This window comes from Odontesthes bonariensis, chromosome 14, assembly GCF_027942865.1.
Source record: "Odontesthes bonariensis isolate fOdoBon6 chromosome 14, fOdoBon6.hap1, whole genome shotgun sequence".
In the NCBI taxonomy this organism is placed as follows: domain Eukaryota; kingdom Metazoa; phylum Chordata; class Actinopteri; order Atheriniformes; family Atherinopsidae; genus Odontesthes; species Odontesthes bonariensis.
The window spans coordinates 18,507,824-18,527,621 of record NC_134519.1 but is presented as its reverse complement, the minus strand read 5'-3'; the positions used below and the strand labels follow the sequence as shown (position 1 = coordinate 18,527,621).

Here is a 19,798-nt window from a genome sequence, read left to right as displayed (position 1 = left end):
AATGTTGGATCCAGCCATGATCCAATTCTATATTGAAATTCTGCTTATTTGTTGTGTTCTTCAGTTTAAAAAAAGATTTCAGGGTCTCAAGGACTTATTAGGTTTTGTCACATAGCATTCAAGTTTCCCAGGGTGACACTGCGATCATGGGCGTGCTTCTTATACTTCTTCTTCACACAGATGGCACTGACTATTGTGATCACCAACATTACTCCAAATACAGACAGAGAAGAAGCAAGTGCAAGAATGGTTTTATCCATGACAGACCCCTTGTACTGACAGCTGTTCCCATAGTACCACCAGTCATCACCCACCTCACACCTGGAGAGCAGAAGAAACAAAATGGACTTAACGGAGGAAAATCGTACTCGAAGATGTCTTCAGTATTCATACACCACACTAGTTATAACATTAAACCACTGACAGGTAAAGTGAGCAACACTTCTCATCTTGACCCAGTGCAATGTTCTGCTGGGAAACCCTGCATGCTGGGATTCACATGGATTTCGCTTTGACACCTGCCTAAACCTTTCTGCAGACCAGTCACCCCCCATAGCCATACAGTATGGCATCAGCAGTATGGTCATATCGTTATGGCTATTCGGTGTAAAGTAAATAGTAAATATGAGAACAATTTAACCTAAGCAGAGGCAGGAAGAAAAATGTTCAACTTATACTAACAACTGTGAGATTTTATACTATTTAGAAGCGTGGCTGTTGGTATATTATACAGTAGTACATGCAAATTTGTAATCCAGTTATTCATTATCAAATATTTATTGCAAGAGGAATTGAAAACACATTTTTGAAAAAAACAATTTACGGTATGTGATTTCTTGCTGTTCCAGGAGCGCTGCAACAATACATGCCCAGTAATATTGTTTTAATGTTTTAAATACTTGAACGCAGTTTTTCTAGAGAAGATAATTGTTTTGTATATGGGATTATCGTCCATCCAACCGGTAAGTGACATGCTGTTTATAAAGTTGTTTTGTAACAGTAATGTGAGAACCATGCATATAGTTTTGATGATAAGGCTTGTGACTTTATTGTCGGATGGTTTATAAAGTGGTGTGACGTTTCTGCAGTGTGCAAGTTGTTGTTTTACGTGGAAGGGTTAGCTCTTGCCCCTTAGCCACCACTATTAGCCTCGCATGACAGGGTGTGCGAACAGCGCGATCTCCACACAGGGAGCGCAGACTTGCACCTCTCTGTGTCCTACTATCAGTATTTGACAACCTCTAGCAATGGAAATGCGCTTCAAATGCCCCGGAGTTCCCCTTTAATGTCAGCTTCATGCTGAACAAAAGGAGATAAGAGATTATAAATTTCTTTCAAAGCAATACCACACAGTCATATCCAAAGTGATATGCAAAATGTGGACATCTCTGACCTCTCTTTTACAGTGAATACATAATTAAGGAGCAGATGATTGTCAGCAAAAAGCTAGAAATGACACATTTCATGAAAAATAAGTCGAGATATTTCTATTTATTTTAAGCATTTAGGATTTTTAAAAAATAACTAAAGGAAAAGAGCCTGAAGCTAAAGTTTTGGCTTGATCAGTACTCTTAACATATACTCTTTGGTACAAATCCCAGATAGGAGTCTGTGAAATTACTGGGCTGCCCTGCATGCTCTGCTCTTTTGAGGTCTATCCACAGATTTTCAAAAGTTTTCAAGTTGAGGGACTGTGAGCATCAATGCAAAACCTTTTAGATAGATGGTAAGATGTTTACCTGAAGAATTCATAAGCATTTAATTGAATCCATTCTTTCCTGCAAGAGTGCAATGTTTCTGGTGCAAATGGCTGCAACATTACTTTAACTGTGATACTGCCAAAAAATGAACATTGCACAAAATTAATAAATGGAAACACTTTGACCTTCTTTCTTTTTTTCAAAAAATATTCCGATCATCATGAAAGTCAGTACAGATTATCTAGAAAAGCCTACGTAACTTTTGAGGCTGTAATTTAAAGAAGATCCCTTTCATATTGTTACACAAGAACACTGACACACAGACAGCAACCACCAGCTCTCAGGATGCCCCTTGGAATGCATTTCTGCTGAATATCCATCCGCAAACTAACTTCAACACATCACCTTTAATGCTCGCACATCTCTCAAGTCAAAAAACGCTCACCTGCAAGCAGCTTGGCCTTCGTCCACAATGCAGACCCCACCATTCTGACAGTTCACGTTGAGGCAGAGATCAGCAGGGTCTTTGGTAGCTGGTTGTGCAGTTGTGGAAGGCAGAGGTTGGGTCATCGTCAGGTGGGACACATCTGAAGAGCGGGAGCAAAGGAAGGAGTAGTTATATGGAGCCAAATGTAAGAGCTGGTTGATTGGATGCATAAGTAACAATTGTGTAGTTCTGACAAATGCGTCTATAAATCAAACATGTAAGCATGTATTACTGCGATACATGATTCTACTAATGCTGCATGTATAATTGGCTTAGATAATTAGGAGTGTGACAGAAAGGATGTGTTTTTTTTTGTTTTTTTTAAAAAGCAGACATAATGATTACTGATAATGTAATGATGAATGACTTTTGCAGAATGTAATTTATTTCAGTATGTCTTGGGCCTTAGGCCATTGGGTTCATAGTGTATTCTGGTGCTTTTACCCTCCATGGTGAGGAGAAAGATGGCATCTCCTGCCTTAATAAAATCCCTGCTTTTGGCTCTCAGATGGGAGAGATACACCGGAGTACCAGCGGGTGGCCCGCGGAAATACTTGGATCCATCAGTATCTGTGACCTCGACACCAATCTTGCGAGGATCATCCCAAAAAAAACTGTCAGAGTCTGTTTACAAGAATGATGAAAGGTTAAATAAATGTATTTTTTAAAATCAGAAACAGTGATTCTACTGTATATATATTTTCTGAAAACTGCAGAACCTGTTAACGTCATGTTGGGGTCAGTGGTGACACTTCGCTGATTGGACATGCGCTTTTGGATGTGTGGGTGCTGGTCCATTAGCATCATGGTTATTTGTTTCCAAGGACATGGCCATTTCTGTCCTGTGTCTCCTTCACGAGCCACCAGACGAGCATAAGCAGACAGCTCGCCAGAGTAGTTTGGTTTACCGTTGGGGTAAAGCTCCATTTGGAAGGTATAACCCTCTTTAGAGGTGAATGGAGGGCTAAAGATGGACGTGTTTGTTGGGGTGTTTTCCATGACATGACTGAAGTTTTTCACTCTCCATATAAACTCAGGGCACGTAGTCTCAGAGATGTTGATGTCATCTAGGGACAGTCCCCCTGCTGAAGGCCCAGAGCCCTCCTTGGCCCCCTGAAAGACTATGCGGAACTTTGTTTTGACATCTAGACTCACATGATGCAGCTGCCACAGCTCCTGAGGGGATCCTGTTACAGAACATAACCAAAAAGCACTGCGTTTTTAAAACACCAAGAACATTACGGTCTCATTTCAAAAGAAAATCTCTCGCAATAATAAAACTTTGGAATAGTCACCATCTATAGTCTTTATAAAGCGTAAAGTTCCATTGGGGTTGGCTTTGTCATACTCTCTGACGTAGATCTTCAGTGTGTCCGTGGGACCTGCACTGTTGTAGTAGAAGAACTGCAGACATTGGTAACCTCTTTTGGGGTAGAGGACCCTGCTCTCCAGCACAGCTGTATCTCCATTGTTGGCTGTCCCAGTGTTGAAATGCATGAAGTAACCTTCGCCTAAAGATATAAATACTATTCATTAATGATTTCTGTAGTGGATGGTATAATCAAGACTATGAAGGCTAATCAATGACACAGTAAGACAATTGAAAAGGCTATGTGATGCTTATGTACAGGTTCAGTTTTTAAATTTTATTAATTTTTTTTTAAGGATGGATCTGCCTGGGTAGATTTGCATATTTCTTTTAAGAAAAAAAAGTATACTCTACAATGCTGCAGAAATTTCTGTACCCTTTCTGTGTGAAAAATTTTGTTTTAGTTCTTGTCTCTTTAAGACACCCTCTAAAGAGAGCCAGTCTGCTCAGCTTGATCAGCTGATACTTCAAAAATCGTTTTAGGCAACAGTTCACTCTTTGTACAAAGTGAACCAAACTAGTAAGTGGGCATGTATTGAGCAGTTGTGTTTCAATATGAAACCGTGAGCAAATATAGAAAAACATTACTCCTACTAAACTTTACTATAAACTTGATGTTTCAGGAAGTTCAGAGACTGTTTCCATATGAGAGAACTCTCTATAGTGTAGACTTTTGGCTTTCTCACTTTAAAGACCTCTAACTTGCACAGAGAGCTTCACACTGAAGGAGGGAGAAAACACAACTCATAACACAACCAAATTAAAAGACAGGTTAGTCATGTTTTCATATCTATATTAAGCATACATTAACTGGCCTGGGAAAAAATAAAAATAAAAATTCAGGGCAACCATGGTGAATAAATGCATTTTAATGCAGTTCATAAAAGGTTAGAGCCACATCTCTGCAAAAGCATGTTTGCTATGAAATGCAGATTTTGGAATCCTCCAGGCAGAGGAAAATGAACTGGGTCTTTATACATGTAGGCATCTTTTCATACAAAGACGTGTATTTGCATCATGTGTCATCATCTCTCTTAGATCTTTCTCACCAGTGCATTTGCCCGTGTTGGAGTAGTCTGTGTCCGGCCCCCCAGCAGCTTTAGCAACCCTGACCCAGTCGACCTTATCCTCCTGTCCTTGGATCATCCCACAGATGTTCTCACGTTCAAAGTCACAAGAGTCCAGGAAGGTGGAGCCCTGAGCTAGAAGATATTCCATAAACACAGTTGTAAAAGTACTTTGAACTGCCATTAAATGATTTATTACACCAGTGTTTTGCTTATCCATATATTTCAGTGTAGCAACATTTTAAAGATGTCACTGACAAGACAGTTGTTTAGGATTAGCTGTAATTAAATATGGCATGAGACCAAGAAGAAGTTTAATTCTCTATAAGTTTCTTTTTAAGATAATACAGCTTGAGTGCTGATGCTTACTGCAGTTATAAAGGCGATGCAGCTTAAGCAGATCACTGTCACTGAACTCCATACGCTGGCCGATGACATCGCTGAAAGCAGGGATGTTAGTGACGATGGTGGGCTCAGTGCCATTGCGGAAGGCGTTTTTACTGTAGTGCATCATGGAGCCGTAGTCATAGGGTACGCCCAAAGAGCTGGACGTTGTGTCATCGTAGGTATTAAAGTTGTGTCCTTTACCTGCAGATTTGACATAAATAAAGGTGACAGTGGAGTTTGATTATTTATCACTTTATCATTATTTAGAGCTACTTATTGAGATCTTTCCTAAAGGGAAGATCTCACATAGAGAGCATAGGTCAGTGTAGCTAAATCTGATTGGTGTGTCGATAATACAATCATTGCTTATCTTGTTAAGATCTTGCAGCCAGAAGAACAACACATCCTCATGCTTATCGCACATGCAGTAAAACAAGCACGGTGCCAAGACGTTTCTTTCATGTCCTTCATAAGAAACCTCTTGAGCACTCCTTGGAGAGATTTAATACTGAATATAAGCTTATTTTTTTTCGAAAGGTTCTAACAGAAGTCATGATGCCACAAGGGGAGAAATGTCTGTGAGCATAAATGGGCAGTATTGAAGATTGAGTACTTCAGTACCTTCTGAGATGCGGTCCCACATGATTTGGACATAATCATCGCGGTCAGATCTGGACTGCTCATGCCAGAAACCCAGAGCATGAAGGAACTCATGCTCGATGGTGGCGATGCGATCACAGTTTGCTCCTATTGACAATCTCTGCTTCCCAACTCGCCGATTTCCAACAGAGGAGAAACAACTTTAGGAAGGAAAACAAGACTTTTATAATCATCACACAGAATTTGCTATCTTTTGCTTATCTCAAAGACTTTTCGTGTAAAGGGAGTTTGTAATTCTGTAATCCTTTGGAAAATATATCTGGTCTAAACAGACAGTAAAAGAATAAGTTCTTCTGGGCTTACCCGCTCCCTTTAAAGATAGAAATGTAGTTTTCTTCCCCGCTCCATGGCTTGAAGTCGATGCAGGACTTGAGACGATACTGTTCAAAGGCCTTTAGAATCACACCTTTTGCATTGATCTCTACAGAGAAGATGAGAAATCAGGTCTATTAAAGATTTAAATGCATGCCTTCCATATTCTCTTTTAAGGATGGCTGCAATGTTAGTGTAATTTTCATAAAAGAGAAATGGTAGATTATTTAAACCTGTTAAGGTTCAAGATTACATCAGCTCCCATTAGTCTCTCATGTCCACTCACAGCATCAGCTGTGATCAAACACATGGTACAAAATGATCTGCTGTGATGTTGTAATGTTCTTTTCTGTTACTGTAGAATTCTAATCACACACGTCACACACATATAACAACAGAAATATATCAGACAACAAAAGTTAAAAAATTAGTCCATGCAATTTTATTCTAGATGCACCAGGTCTCATGTTACTGATGGGAGAAGTATTTAGATTATTTACTCTAGTAAAAGTAGCAACACAGCTTTTTAGAAGTACTTAATTACAAGTAAAAGTCAGATAATAATACAGTAATATTAGCAGGAAAATGTACTTAAAGTTTCCAAAGAAGGTATTTTCAATGTGATCCCTGTCAGTCTTAAAATACATTCTGTTTTGTCATAAATGTCTTTACTATTAAAGCATTTAATCGGGTAAGTCACCCGTATCTGTAAAATATGAATATGTAGATACTGAATGCACAGTAACCATGCAAGCTGTAAAAAATCCATCCACATTCTTCTTGTGTTATTCTGCTGAGACATTCTATAATGTCAGGTGAGCATAGATGTCTTTAGAAGCAAGAATCTTTAAAAAGAGGAAGTGTCTGTATGCATAACAGACCAAGGTGCGGGGCTATGAAAAACACAGCTTTCTATGAAATGAGGGATTGCCAGCACACTTGCTCCCTGCTTGCTCAAGATTTATACATCATGTTACCTTGTTGTCGCACAAGTTTTGGATGCTCTTCATAGTTATGTGGGAGCGTTTCTGCATGTAACTAGTGCATTAAACTACAAAACATTACAAAAATATTAGCGAAAAAAAACAACTTTTAAAGATCAAAAACTAAGAGTACATACTATGGTCTAGCTAAGTTTTGATTGATCAATTCTATCTGAATCATCATCTCTTCTATTTATATATTAACATGTAAATAGCACACCTGTGTTATATTTCATGGAGATCCCTCTTTCACTGCTTTATATGCTCTTTCAGTTTAAACAGTTGTGCATCAAATGTTTTGTGCACTTTTCAACCAAAAAGTATAGATGAAGTGTAAAAATATGAAATAACTATGGCTCAATACAGTTGTAGGAAAAGTGCATGACAGTGCACAAATTACAGTATTTCCTCTCACACTACTAGAGGGAAAGTGTGAGCCTATGTGGTATCATTTTTCTATTACAATTCTGTTTAGACATTCTCCAGTGAAAGCTTTAATGAACTTTCACATTTTCTAACAAGCAATCTCACCCAAGTCATCTTCCATGTAGTATGGGATGGTTGTTGGCCACCTGTACTCATCTCCTATAATGGAATTCCGAGTTTGCTTCTGCAAAAAGCAATAACAAAGAACGACGTAATTAGTCAAGCATGAACTCTCAACCACAAAATTCAGTGGAGCAGCAGAAAATTAAAAGCAGTTGGATTAGCATACCTCATCAAGCACAATGTCCCCCTCCACGAGATTCAACCCTGCCTCTTTGTAGACAAAGACCACAAAGAAAATTGGTTTAAAAAATGACTGAGTAAAAACCAGGACACGTGAAGGGGGAAAAAAAGGTTTTTCTACACACCTTCGTTGATGTCAAAAATGTCAAGGTCCCGTCCACCGTCTATATCATACTCTGTGATTGACAGATAAATAAAACAAAAGCTGAAGTAAAAGTGACGAAAAGAGAAATTACATGGTAAGCGAAGGTAGATCATGGCTTGCTTGACAAAAGCACTTACCCGATATCTTTGCAGTGGCCTAAACAATGGAAAAAAAGATAATTATTATTTATCAGCAGGTTTCTTAAATCTCAGGCTTCTCGTTATCATTAGACAGTATAATTTAAAGAAAAAAAATCTCACCAAGCAAAGGCCAGTACCACAAAGAAGACATAACAGTTGAAGAACAAGCACACCTGTAGGTATTCTTCTTTCCATGTCCTAGAATCCCTCTCCAAGTACACAGATGGCAGGTACTGAATTTTCACACTCAGGAGGCAGAAAACACTGAGATTTACAAGGGTAATAAAGTGCACATGTTTACAGGTCAATAACTGACAGAGTCATAAAGGCTCTGAGATATAAAACAACTTTCTTCTCCCAAGAAAACCGTTGCAGATTTTGCAGAAAGTGAAAAAGCTGTAATGTAGACTCTTACCTGACAAACTAGAATAACACGTGCTGTGTTTGATCAGTGTCATTACATTTGAAAAGAAAGTTCTCAGTTAACATCAGGGATTTATCAAGCTCAAAGGTCATAACAAGGTAATGTTTAGTTAATCTTTTCAAAAAAGCATTTTCCGATACCTCCCTACTGTGCTGTGCTCTGCAGCAGTTCCATTCTGGTGGTTCGAACATTGTGACATCTCCATTCATCAAAAACCTCCACTCAACAGTTATGGCTTCTTGGCAATGTTTTGTGCTCCTTTGGCTGCTGAATTGCCAGGAAAAAAATTAAGGCTATTCTCCTCATAAAGCCTTAGAGGAACACAAAAGCTTTACATCAAAGCTCTCACCTTCATCCCTGCACTCTCTGCAGAATCCATCAACCAGCAATTACCCTTTGTCATGAGTGGCACCCTTGAAAACCACTGCCATCCTGCACACTGAGGCATTTTGTGTCATCTTTGGTCTGTGCTGGTGAATGCTTTAAGTTCTGGATTTCTGGAGGAAGTTTCTTGTTCATAACAAAAAGAAAAGTCAGATGCACATGTCTTAACATACATGTTAAGAAACACACATTCAGGAGCTGAGCTGGACCTCTTACAGATTTACTCATACTGTATTATGTCACTTCTGTCTACGTTCATGTACAAAGTTTTAGTTCTTAGACAGTATAAGGTGAAGTACAGCGAAAGTTCCAAATCAAAGACAATCGATAAAATTCAGTGGCAAAAAGGAAAGAACTGCAGCAGACCTGCAGTTCTCTGGGAGTTTGTTTCTCATCTATGATTCATAAAAACTGAAAGCATCTTCTCCAAAGTTTTTACTTTGTGGACAGAAAGCAAACCATTTGAAGCTTTATACACCAAGAGCATTTTTTTTCAACTTTTTGAAGGACAGGAAGCTAGGATATAGACCTCAGAACAGTATTGATTTGATTCTCTGTTCTTCTCTTAGTAAGGACTCAAGCAGCAGCGTTCTGAACCAGCTGCAGCTGTCTTTTTAGTCTTTTTGGAAGAACCTTAAATCAATCAAGTCTACCAAAGATAAAAGCACAAACCAACTTTTATAATCACTCTGAAACTTTTATTTCTTGAAATATTCTTCAGGTTATGACTTTGTAACAAACTTGTAGCATTGGAGGTCTGACTCCATAATGATGCCCAGATTTCTGGCTTTGTTTGTGTTTTTTGAAAAATATAGACAAAAGCAGAACACATTTGTTTTTAACAGGTCTTTTAACATCAACTTCTTGCATGCTATTGGGTGGCTCTATCCCCTTTTTTCTTGGAAAATGCCTCATGTTACTGGCTCATATTCAGATATATTGGGGGCTTCAAAATCACCAAAAGAAGAAGCTGTTTAATCACGATTCATACTCATGATCAACTGCTGCATACTTTCTGTGAGAGATGATAAGACCTACAAGTGTCCACATCAATGTCACCACCTGTAATCAGAGTGTCCAAGTACTATCTGCTGGAAATATTTGTCAAAAATTTTCTCATTCTCCTCCACGATTATTGGACAAACGAGTGTGAAAGATCTGCTAGTGTACAGAAGCAGAAGCTACTTTTGTCCTCCTTGTGTACTTACAAACTTGTCCCATACTTACTTGTCCTGCACTGTTGTTGTGAGAATGTAGTTGCAAGCGTCCTTATTAAAAAACTCACAAAGTGAAAATGGCAAAAGGTTCCTTCAGATGGCATGTGTGCTGCAGCCCACCTATCTATATGCAGATCTAATTTGATGCTACTTTCAAATACTTATTATTATATTATATTATTATTTTTTTCTGTCCTGTTCTGCAGATGGCAGTTTCTACCAAGGAATAAAAAAATATAAAAAAAAAACACAAATCAAACTACAAACATTAGTGCAAATTGTTTCTAACTGTAAAGGCAGTGCCCATGCTGCTGTATAAGATTGTGCCAGTGATTGCAGTGTAAGTAGGACAAACCAAGAAGATACAATCACACAACGCATTTGTGCAAACTTTGTGTAGTTTGTAGGGCATCATATTTTCAGCTTGGTGATTACCTATTGACATTTTCTTCCGTCTGCATTACATTACTTTAAAAATGGGTTCATGAGATGGATGGAACTAATGAAGCTGCACTGATTCAATGCAGGCAGCATTTCCCCTGTGACCTATTAGCCGCGATAAGATTGAACCTTTTCTCCAAAAAAAACCCCCAAAAAACAAAAAACATAAAAACAAAGATAGGTGACATCTACAAGACCCTCTGTATAACAAAAACACACTAAAATCGTAGACATAGTCATGTCCCACATATTATATTCAGGGTGGCGATAGAGTCTCGGGCAACACAATTCTCTGTTTCTTATATTAAGATGATAAGGGACTCTTGTCTGACATGTGAGAAAGGCTCATGTGTCCTGTTTCATGTGGGTGGTGTCTTCACAGCACTGTCAGGACAGTTTCCTGTTGTCTTTGCCCTTTTGTGTTGAATGCTCATCTCGCACAGCGCACGCAGAAAAGATGATATTTATTTGAGTTTTATCAAGCTTATGCCCTTATTAATTCATCACCCAAATAAAAGAAAGAAAGAAAATTTCATATGAAGCATTTCACTGAGTATTGCAGAGACATGTGAGTCTTTACCCTTTGATCTAGCTGTCTGATCGCATTTGGTTTGCAGCGGAAATCCCCAGCATGCCTGTACATGAAGCAATCATGACATGTAGGAAAGTGCGGCCTTACTTGCCGAAGACTTGCTCTGACAAGATTTACAATTTCAGCACTTCTAGTTGTTAAATCAGCATTAGCTTAAACATATTTTAGGATTGTGAATTTTAATTGAGTTGTGCTTTTTTGCTTCTCTGCAGGGTATCTGTGAAACATTAATAGGATATACAGCCGCAGGGTTGAAAAGAAAGTGATTCACTGCTGTTCTATAGGTCCCTCTCTTATATGATTCGCTGCTCATATCTACATGGGTATGCTCCATTTTACGGGGAAATATAAATCCAAGAAATACAAGCTGACAAGTGATTTGTATTCTGAAATACAGCACTGATTTACTTTTTAAAACACACTATGATACTTTTGTTGTTTAATTGAATTAATTGGCGGTCCTTGCAGTGATTGATGGGCTGCAGTCTTGCAGCAAATATAATATAATTTGATTTCTTTGGTGTGTTAAAGTGTTGTTGAAGTCCAAATGCTACTGTTTTATCAAATGTAATACATCATTACTTTCACTTTTAACTATAGCACTGCTCCATCCTACAAAAACATTTAGAAAAGACTTCCAAATTAAAAGTGTGTCATTCAGATGAGTACCCACAGTGTTTACACATAATGAATTGATGTTTAGTTATATCACATGTTCTCAGGCAGGTCAATCCTGCCCTGAGCAGTTTGAACTCAGCAAGACTTCAAACCTTCCATGACAGCAGTGATAACAAGCTCCCTCTTTACTGGTCTCATGATCAGAGAGAGCATCAATGTAAATCCCTCCCCCCCCCCCCCCCCCCCCCCCCCCCCCCCCCACACACACACACACACACACATTCTGACTTTGTATTTCAAATATGCATTAAAAGGTGCCTTGCATGCAATATTGAAGATGATCTGTTTGAGTTCTCAGATTGCTCTTTTTTGAAGGGAATCTTCAAATTATAACATGTTTGAGGTTGTACTGTAGCAAAACTGAACAGTTTTTTGTTTTTTATCTCAGTGCATGTGTGTCGTTGCTCTTCCACCCCTCATTACCAGTGTCCAGAGCATGTCCACGGTCCAGTCTGTTAATGCCGCCCCACCAGAAGGTGGATCTAGGTAGAAGTGCCACTGCCAAGGCCTCCTTGTGCTGCCTCATTTACTGTGCAGGAGATGCATGATTATTGCCAATTCCCATGCTGAACGGGCCTCATACTTGATTGTGATATATGGTAATGTCAATGTTAATTCATCATGATGCATCATTACTATTCAGCGAAGAACAGCAGAACCAAACTAACTAACTAAACAAAAAGTTACAATTATTACAGTTTTTTCCATCCATATTCCATTCTCGCCTTGCCGCATTTAGAGGTACACTGGGCTTGGGGGGGGGGGGGGGGGGGGGGGGGGGTTGTCCACCTGACCTGTCATTGGATGATAGGTACACTTCAGACCAGTTGCCAACCCATTTGTCTTAGTTTTACCATAAGTAGACAATTTGGATAAATAGTTCTTTATAGTTTCAGTTGACAGGATAAAATGGTTGATATTTTAGTAAGTATTTGAATTTTGTAGTGTTATCGTGCCATATCTGATATATTATGATGAAAACAAATACAGTGTAGTTTCAGCAAGGACTTTGCCGCTTGGAACAAAATAAGAAAATCAACAAACATGAAGTCACCCAAAATCAAAGAGAGGAAAAACAACTAGGGTTATACCAACAAATGAGACAAGAAAGCTTTCAAATAAATAGAAGGCATGGATAGAAGAGAAACAACAACAGAGATGTAAGAGAAGATAAAAGATAAACTCCACAGCACTGTGAGACGGAATAATTATGAGGATTATATCTTTAATTAAAGCTAAAAAAAAAGTAATATGTGCTTCAGTAGAAGCGCAGTCTTGATGATTGAATGTTGAAATAAAAGCTAGCCACGTTCTCCACTTCTGATTAGTGTTAATTTGACTTTTTAAGCCTCATGAGCCGCTGCCTCCTGAAACTAATATCAACCCTTTCTTTATTGCTTTCATGCCAGCGCAATTGTAGTTACATTATCAACACAAATATAGGAATTTCATCCATCCATGAATTTTCTAAACCCCCTTAATCCAATTTAGGGTCACAGGGGGACTGGACCTATCCCAGCTGCCAATGGGCTCACCCTGGACGGGTCACCAGCCCATCTCAGGGTGTGAGGATGGGCATGTATCGACTGAATATGCAAGGTAGGAGGCTTGAGGCAGAGGGTGTGCTGAACCAACCGAGTGTTTTATTCACCAACATTTATATCAGACAGACTTGGACATCGACACATATTCCGGACCAGGAGGACTGTGGTCCTAGCAGCATTACTAACAATCGGGAAGCTCTCTCGAGTGTGGTACAACTGGCAGCCTTATATTTTACTCAGGCTCTACCACCGAAACCCCTAGGGGATTCCTGCTCCTCCCATTATACATCCCCATAAAACAACACACAAAAACCTTAAAATACATTTCCCTCTATTATAAAAAAACAATCAATTATACTTCCTAGTATATTGAAACCATAGTACTAAATCAATCAATTATACTTCCTATCATTGATTCTGGTGCACTCCCCCCTACACCAATCAGCACATGGTATGACCCGGATCGTACAAATGCTGCAGACTGCTGCAGGGACTCTTTTGCCCGAGCACCCTGGAGAGGAGACATAGGTGAGTGACTTACACACATTTCAATTACAAGACAGCATATTCACAGTTTCACATCCGTCAGCTAAATGTATACTTATCAGAGCCTTCAGGCTACTAACAAACTGGATGTTTCCCTTTTACAGGCCTGGTCCCCCCTCCTTCCCTGCTGAGGGCAACACAGGACCTGCACACCCACATGTTGTCAATATACATATTCAATAAAACATGACAATTTGTTTGTGCCTCGTTATTTACACATTACTCATGTGACCCAAAGTCAGCAATGAACATTCCCTTCATTACATTTCCTCCCCCCTCTCCTTAAAGGGTACAGTACCTCAAACTTCAGGAAACCGAGACAAACTGTCAGCCACCGTGTTTGTTTTCCCTGATCGGTAGCGGACTGTAAAGCTGTATGGTTGCAGGGCCAGGTACCAACCAGCAATGCGCATGTTGGCATCTTTCATTCGATGCAACCATTGGAGGGCACGATGATCAGTCTCCAAGTAGAAGTGTCGTCCTAGAAGATAATATCTGAGAGAATCCACAGTCCACTTCATTGCCAAACATTCCTTTTCTACTGTCGAATATCTGGTCTCTCTGTCCAGAAGTTTCCGACTGAGAAACACAACTGGCCTCATCTCTCCATCCACTTCCTGCAAAAGGACTCATCCAAGGCCCACTCCAGAGGCATCTGTTTGCAGAGTGAATGGCTTGTCAAAGTCAGGGGTGTGCAGAACTGAATGGGTGCATATCGAGTCTTTAAGTTCCTTAAAAACTCTGTCACATTCCTCAGACCAGTGTACTTTATTGGGTGCTGTATTTTTTGTATGGTTGTTCAGCACATCTGAGCGCTCTGCAAAGTGAGGTATGAACTTCCGGTACCACCCCACCAGGCCCAGAAAACTCTTCACCTTCTTCTTAGTTGTAGGGACAGGAAAAGACTGAATGGCCTCCACTTTCCCCACTTGAGGCTTGATCTTACCGAACCCAATCACATATCCCAGATATTCAACCAATTTCTGGGCGACAGCACATTTCTGTGGATTGATAGTCAGCCCTGCATCTCTGATACATTTCAGGACCTGTTGCAGATGTGACATGTGTTCTTCCCAGGACTGACTAAAAATGACCACATCATCCAAATAAGCAGCTGAAAACTCAGAAACATCTCTCACTTTTACCGGTGTAGTTGGCCTAGGCACGGAGCAAAAAAGAGATGGCTTCGTCTTTGTAAGTGGACAGGAATACTGCGTATGGCCAATTCCATTTCACAGGTAACATCGTACATCTGGTTTGGGAGGTCTAAAGGAAGTGCTTTTAGGAGGATTTAACTTGTTAGTGTCGCTAGAGGTGAACCGCCTACCACTTGGAAACACTCTACTCTGAGTCTGACCATAACTCCGCTCATCTACAGTGGGCTTATTTCTATGGGCAAAGTTGTTTTCTCGACCAAACGTGGCACGTCTAGTCCCTCTTCTAGCCGATGTAAAAACTTCTGCCAGCTGAGCTGCTTTCTCTGCAGTAGGAGGATCATGTTCACGGATCCAGACTTCCAGATCAGGGTGCATCATCCTCAAGAACTGCTCAAGAATGATCATTTCTGAAATCTCTTTCACTGTGGACTTTTCAGGTTTAACCCACTTGGAGAACAAGTCTTTCAGGCGAACATATAGCTCTTTTGGAGTCTCTCCTTGAAAAATTTCCAAAGACCGAAATCTTCTGCGGTAAGTCTCTGCTGTGATTTCATATTTGGTCAGAATTGCTGCCTTCACGATGTCATAGTTTTCAGTGTCTGCAAAGTCCATGAGCACATAAGCACTACGTGCCTTACCTGTCAACAGAGGGACAAGACGAACAGCCCACTCCTCTTTTGGCCAACGGCAGACTTGGGCCAGTTTTTCAAAAGTCGTCAAAAAATGTTCAATATCATCCTCTGGAGACAGTGGAAGCAGCTTTGGCTCTCTACGGACTGGGGGTTCGGCCCGAGATCTGAAGTCCGTCCGACTCGTCCCCTCGTCTGGGTCATCAACTTCATGACCTTGATCTTGCTCCTCTCCCCACTCTGACAATGTCTGCTCCCGTCTGATATCGCTTCTCCTTTCATTCACTTGTACCTGTATCTGCTGAAATTGATGATGCATGCTCTTCCATCTTTGTTCTTGTCGAGAGAAATCTTTGTCTCTCTGCTGGTCTCTGGCTACTTGAGAGTCGATGAAAGATTTGACCAGGTCTGCCAGCTCATCCAGCTTTTCCCCTTGGTTGCTGGCTGCCATGGCGCCCTGGTCCACTGCTCCCTTTGTGCCATCATCAGGCTCCTCCTGTTGGTCATTCTTTTTTCCTCCTCTCTTCATTCTCAACTCCTCACTGCGGTACGGGCCCCAGCTTCATAACCATCTTCCAACACAGTGCGGGTTCCAAACGTCTTCACAACACTTGCAGCAGCGTGGATCCCACTTCTGACACCACTTGTGAGGATGGGCATGTAGCGACTGAATATGCAAGGTAGGAGGCTTGAGGCAGAGGTCGTGCTGAACCAACCGAGTGTTTTATTCACCAACATTTATATCAGACAGACTTGGACATCGACACATACTCCGGACCAGGAGCACTGTGGTCCTAGCAGCATTACTAACAATCGGGAAGCTCTCTCGAGTGTGGTACAACTGGCAGCCTTATATTTTACTCAGGCTCTACCACCGAAACCCCTAGGGGATTCCTGCTCCTCCCATTATACATCCCCATAAAACAACACACAAAAACCTTAAAATACATTTCCCTCTATTATAAAAAACAATCAATTATACTTCCTAGTATATTGAAACCATAGTACTAAATCAATCAATTATACTTCCTATCATTGATTCTGGTGCACTCCCCCTTACACCAATCAGCACATGGTATGACCTGGATCGTACAAATGCTGCAGACTGCTGCAGGGACTCTTTTGGAGACAACGGAGTGATTAGCTCACCTGGAAGCAGAGGCAGTTTCGAACAGCGGGAATATCGTTTGTGAAGCAAAACAACAGAAGGACGGTAAACTATTCACAGTGAATGTAATTTGGACAATGGCTGAGACATCTGGTGGACAGTTTCCATCTCTAAGTTTAGATAACATGCTTGATGATGGGAATATGTTTTGGGAGGATGTTATAAATAACAAAAAGCAAGCAAGGCAACGATCAGACAGTGAAGGGGATTCCATAGAATCAACGATAATGGCGAAGAAGAACAAAGCTGAACTGAGCAACCCATTGAGAGCCCAGGATGAAGTTTGGAAAGTGATTGTAGTTTTTGATCAAAAAGGAGGACCCGATGTACACCCAATTCATATAACGAAAGCAATTGAGAAGGAAATGGGCAAGATTAATCATGCGCGGTTCATGGGAAATGGAAGGATATTGATCTTTGCAAACTCTAAGGAGCAGCAAAATAACATTCTCAAGAAAACTACACTCAATTCACTTAAGATAACATCACATATTCCTGGTGCAACATCTAAGAGCAGAGGGGTAATATATGGAATTCCAATTTCGGTAACAATAGAGGAGATTATGGAAAGTTTAAAAGAGTACGGTGTTGTTGAAGCTAAACGCCTGACAAAAGGCAAAGAGAAAATAGAAAGTATGTCTATGTTGTTATGCTTCAATAAAGAGATACCAACCAGAGTTCAAATGGGCTATATGTCTTATACAGTGCGAGAGTATACTCCCCCTCCATTAAGATGCTTTAAGTGTCAACGATTGGGTCATGTTGCTAATCAATGCCGAGGAAAACCTAGATGTGCTAAGTGTGGAGAAGAGCATGAATATGGTAAATGCGAACAAGATGCTGTATTGAAATGCTGTAATTGTGGAGGCAACCATAGTGCAGCTTATGGAGGTTGTGAGAAACACAAAGAGGCCAGAGAAGTCCAGAAGTGTAAAATCTCCCATAAAGTTTCTTATGCAGAGGCTGCAAAGAAAATTGATATTGTGAAGAAAAATAACCTTGAAGTTCCTCACGATATAATTGAACAAAAGACTGGGAGGTTAAGTGCTAACAACCCAGTAAACAGAACAGATTCACTTTATTCGTCACTTAGCTGCACTGTGGGTACATACATGTGAAAAACTTTGCGCTTGGAAGCTCCGATATACTAAAAACAAAATAAAACATGATAAAAACAACCTAAAACCTAAAACACTTAAAACAATAAATAAATAAACATAGGCAAGCATATCAGTTTTCACTGTTGTTTAAAAGTCTGACAGCCTGTGGGAAAAAACTGTTCCTCAGTCTGCTGGTACGCGTTGGTAGGATCTTGTATCCCTTCACCCTTTTGGATTTTAGCGGGGAAAAAATGTTTTTATGGGGGTGGGTGGGGTCTTTAATAATCCTCAGGGATTTGTTCAGGCAGCGCTGGGCGTAGAGGTCCTCCAGACTGGGCAGCTCACACCCGGTGATGTTCTTGGCAGTGCGAACAACCCTCCTCAACGCCTTGCGGTTTCTGTCCGTACAGCTGCCGTACCAGGATGTGAAGCTGCCTGTCAAGAGGCTCTCTACTGTGCCTCTGTAGAAGTCCCTGATGGTGTTGGGTCTAAGGCCGAATTGCTTCAGGCGCCTGAGTCCATACAGGCGCTGTTGGGCCTTTCTGACAACTGCGGTCACATGGCAGTCCCAAGTCAGGTCCTTCTCAATGTTTACACCAAGATATTTGAAGGTGTCCACCCTCTCCACCTCTGAGCCGTTGATGGTGACTGGTTGTAGCTCCTCCTTCTTTTTCCTGTAGTCCACCACGATCTCTTTGGTCTTGCTGACATTCAGAGAGAGGTGATTGGCCATACACCACTGCTCCAAGATTGCCACCTCCTCCCTGTAGGCCGACTCATCGCCGCCAGAAATCAGACCCACCACTGCCGTGTCGTCAGCGAACTTCACAACATGGTTCGATATCTGTGTTGCTACGCAGTCGTAGGTGTACAGGGAGTACAGGGGAGGGCTGAGGACACAGCCCTGTGGTGCCCCAATGCTGAGACTCAGACTGGAGGAGGTCCGACCAGCCACTCTCACCGACTGGGGGCGGTCTGTCAGGAAGTCCAGGATCCAGTCGCACAGTGGTGTGTTCAGGCCCAGGTCCCGGAGCTTGCCATCTAGCCTGGAGGGAATTATGGTATTAAATGCGGAGCTGTAGTCCACAAACAGCATCCTCACATAGGTGCCCCTGCCCTCTAGGTGGGAGAGGGCCGTGTGGAGGACGTGGGCGATGGCATCTTCTGTGCTCCTGTTGGCTCTGTAAGCGAACTGCAAGGGATCGAGGGTGGGGGGAAGCATGGGGCATATGAGTCCTTTGACCAGGCTCTCAAAGCACTTGCTGATAATGGGGGTGAGGGCTATGGGGCGCCAGTCATTTAGGCTGGTCACCTTCTGCTGCTTGGGGATGGGAATGATGGTGCTGGTTTTAAAGCAGGTGGGGACGGAGCTGAGGGAAAGAGAGAGGTTAAAAATAGGTAGGAGCAAACCCCAGAGTGAATCCCAGGAGTTATAATGAGAGAATCCAGCAGGCCAATAAGCCTGATGCTCATCAGTCAGAATGCTGCCATTTCAAAAAGAAAATGTCAGAAGAAATGATATTGGTTAAGAAAAGTGACTTTCTTGCCTTTATTTGCACAGTGATTATTAAAATAACAGATCTCCCACAGGGAATTGATAAGGTCAAATTAATTGTAGAAACTGCCAATGACTTTTTAGGATTCAGTTCACAAACAAACAAGATACAAGAGATGATGAATAGTAAATATGCTGGGCAAAATACTAGTACTGAAAGGATACAATAGCATCAGATATGATAGAGAAAAAGATAGAGGTGGGGGGTGTATGACATTTATTAAATTAGGAGTTCCGTATAGATATACTAAGTCCAAAGATCATGAATGTGTGATTACTGAAATATTTAATGAAGTTAGAGGGAATTTTACAATCATTAACTATTACAACCCATGTAAACCATTAACTAGTGAATTACTGAAAAGTATTGTCAAGAAAAACAGC

General features: G+C 40.9%; 1 protein-coding gene across 1 annotated transcript; it reads right to left on the bottom strand.

Moving 5' to 3' along the window:
* Positions 1–107: 107 nt before the first annotated feature.
* On the bottom strand, positions 108–16,120 carry LOC142399508 (meprin A subunit beta-like). Its single transcript, XM_075484235.1, has 16 exons — positions 15,056–16,120; positions 14,652–14,851; positions 8,117–8,243; positions 7,977–7,995; positions 7,820–7,870; positions 7,681–7,724; positions 7,497–7,575; positions 5,974–6,091; positions 5,632–5,810; positions 4,993–5,211; positions 4,606–4,758; positions 3,483–3,698; positions 2,907–3,374; positions 2,632–2,811; positions 2,146–2,287; positions 108–321 (listed from the first exon to the last, which is right to left on the bottom strand). The coding sequence occupies exons 1-16, from the start codon at positions 16,118–16,120 to the stop codon at positions 108–110; spliced, it is 3,474 nt and encodes a 1,157-aa protein (XP_075340350.1).
* Positions 16,121–19,798: the final 3,678 nt, after the last annotated feature.

Coding starts and splice junctions, on each gene's coding strand:
- LOC142399508 (XM_075484235.1), bottom strand. CDS start 16,120: ATGAAGAGAGGAGGAAAAAAGAATGACCAACAGGAGGAGCCTGATGAT. Junction 8,244..14,651: donor TTTCTGGGCCTGGTGGGGTG/GTACCGGAAGTT, acceptor TGTAAATCTCAG/TGTTTTCTGCCTCCTGAGTG. Junction 4,759..4,992: donor GCATCGCCTTTATAACTGCA/GTAAGCATCAGC, acceptor AATATCTTCTAG/CTCAGGGCTCCACCTTCCTG.